This window comes from Limulus polyphemus, unplaced genomic scaffold (assembly GCF_000517525.1).
Source record: "Limulus polyphemus unplaced genomic scaffold, Limulus_polyphemus-2.1.2 Scaffold104, whole genome shotgun sequence".
Taxonomy (NCBI): Eukaryota; Metazoa; Arthropoda; class Merostomata; order Xiphosura; family Limulidae; genus Limulus; species Limulus polyphemus.
In genome coordinates this window covers 1,049,703-1,052,054 of record NW_013665714.1, presented here as the reverse complement: position 1 = coordinate 1,052,054, position 2,352 = coordinate 1,049,703, and the positions used below count along the sequence as shown (strand labels likewise).

General features: G+C 32.0%; 1 protein-coding gene across 2 annotated transcripts in view; it reads left to right on the top strand.

Annotated features, from left to right (window-relative positions):
- Positions 1–810: 810 nt before the first annotated feature.
- The window catches only part of LOC106470406 (zwei Ig domain protein zig-8-like), a 261,371-nt gene continuing 259,829 nt past the window's right edge, over positions 811–2,352 (top strand). For both annotated transcript variants that reach the window (XM_022399773.1, XM_022399777.1), the window contains exon 1: positions 811–1,199. In XM_022399773.1, coding sequence (XP_022255481.1) covers positions 1,094–1,199 — 106 coding nt within the window. In that variant the 5' untranslated portion in view covers positions 811–1,093. The remainder of the gene's footprint in view (positions 1,200–2,352) is intronic.

The window sequence follows — 2,352 nt, the reverse complement described above, 5'->3', positions numbered from 1 at the left end:
ATATAGAAAGAAGTGTCTGTCTTAGTTAATAATAAATTACTGATTTTTTCTATCTTAAATTCCTGTGAAAACAAATCTGCGTGGTAATAATATAATTCTGTAATATATGAAATATGTAAATAGGAATTAGTCACTGAAGATGAAAATAATTAATTTCAACTTTGTCTGCTCAAAGCGCTGTAAAAGTAAAATATTCAATACTTTTTTATATTTCACGTGAGGAAGATAATATTTGTTCTCATATTCTCCTTATAATTATACAATATGATTGAGTAACAAGAACAACAAACAAATATAGCTTCAGACTGATATAATTTGAATATATAAATAAGTCTTTAACGTTTGAACCAAATGATTTTTGTCTTGTCGAAGCCTACATAACTCAAGTTCCTTTACAGGGAATTTAACTGTTTATTTATATTTTCTATGTATATACATCGTATAACTATATATTTACTTTAATTCTTTAAAATATTTATTTATTGAAAAGGCCAGCTTTTGGAATATGTGGCAGCGTAAAAAGGTATACTTTTACGAATTTTATAAACTCTGACACAGTGAAACAAGCGTGACCATCGTTTTTCGTACTTAGATTATTATATTGTCAGCCTACTTATCCTGTACGAAGTAACAGATTTGCCAGTCCTTAGCCCAGTAATTGTAGATACGAAATTATGGATTCTTATTGTTGATAATACTGTACCTGAACTGGCAAACCGCCAACTTCCACTCGCACTTTCATCTGAACTCAGTCATCACCCACTAGGTGGGGCTGTTTCCCATGGATAGAAGAGATCGCTCGGTGTAACGTCTTCGGCCTCTTTTCACGCTGCGAGCTGTTCACCGAAAGAACGCGCTGTACTTTAGGTTGCTTGCTGTTAGTCCAGAAGCAAGATAGGTAAGCACAGCAGAGAGGAAAAGCAAGTCTGAAGGCATTTCACCATCGAGCACGAGCGTGTACCATTGTTTTACTCCTGTCTTTTTACGGTCCCTTTTTTTATCTTATGATTAGGTGTGCGATGAACAGCTTAGGGCAACTAACCTTGCCTCAAATAGTCTGTTTCTGAAGCAACATTTTATTGAACTGAAGGACATGGAACAAACGTGGCGTAATTTTATCATGTCAGAAAAGAAAAAACATTTTTTTCTAAGTGTAGCACTCGGAACATTACTCATTTTTGTGCTGACAAACACAGAAGGTGAGTAATTTTCATTGTTTCACGATGAGAGGAATTAAATGAATTTTTATTTGTTAGAATAACTAACTAACTTAGATTGTTGGATGTTGATTTAAATACTAAAACCTTCTTGACTTTTAAAACTTGTGTATTTGAGAATGATTGCACCTGTGATCGTAACGTCGTATCTGTTCTAAAAAATAATCTTCCTTACTGTAAAAGCTGCAACTTGTAATAAAATAATAAGTGTGGTTGTTTTAGCTACAATAAGCCACATTAGGTAGTTTTTTCAAACGAAATTGGTCAGTGTATTTCAGAATATGTTTACCGAAGTCTTTCAGAGATATGAGAGAGAACAGTTGATCAGTTACTTTTATGAGAAAATACTGAATTATTCAGAATATAATTTATATGTTACTCTACGTTTTGCATAATATTTTGAAATATTTCATCAAAATGTTGAAACATACTTCGGCATGAGTATGCCGCAAAGTACAGAAACTTGATTAATATGCATGCATTGTAACTCTTTTGCAAGACCTCTTTTTGTCCCTAATGTTGCGAGTAATCAAGTCATGCACGACTGACTTTTACTGCTTGAAAAGGGTCATTTAAGTTATGCTTTGACTAGAAATTTTTTCCGTAAAGCAAGCATACTTTGAAAGTTTAACAAGTGATTGTTGATGGCGCCAGAAACAAATGTATTTCCGTTTTTGAAAACTCAAACCTGATATTATACATTAAAATTAAATATAACAGCTACTGGATATGTCATATTTTTCCATGAAGTATATAACATAATAGTAAATAAAACACTTTATAGTTTACATTTGTGAAAACTTTCTTCCTGCGGCTTTCAGTGTTTACAAATTTTCATATGACTAAATCAGTATTAGATAATGTATCCAGAACCAACATTCATCTTCTTAGCAAGTAAAAATATATACATAATGTATCCAGAACCAACATTCACCTTCTTAGCAAGTAAAAATATATACATAATGTATCCAGAACCAACATTCATCTTCTTAGCAAGTAAAAATATATACATAATGTATCCAGAACCAACATTCACCTTCTTAGCAAGTAAAATATATACATAATGTATCCAGAACCAACATTCAACTTCTTAGCAAGTAAAATATATACATAATGTATCCAGAACTACATCACT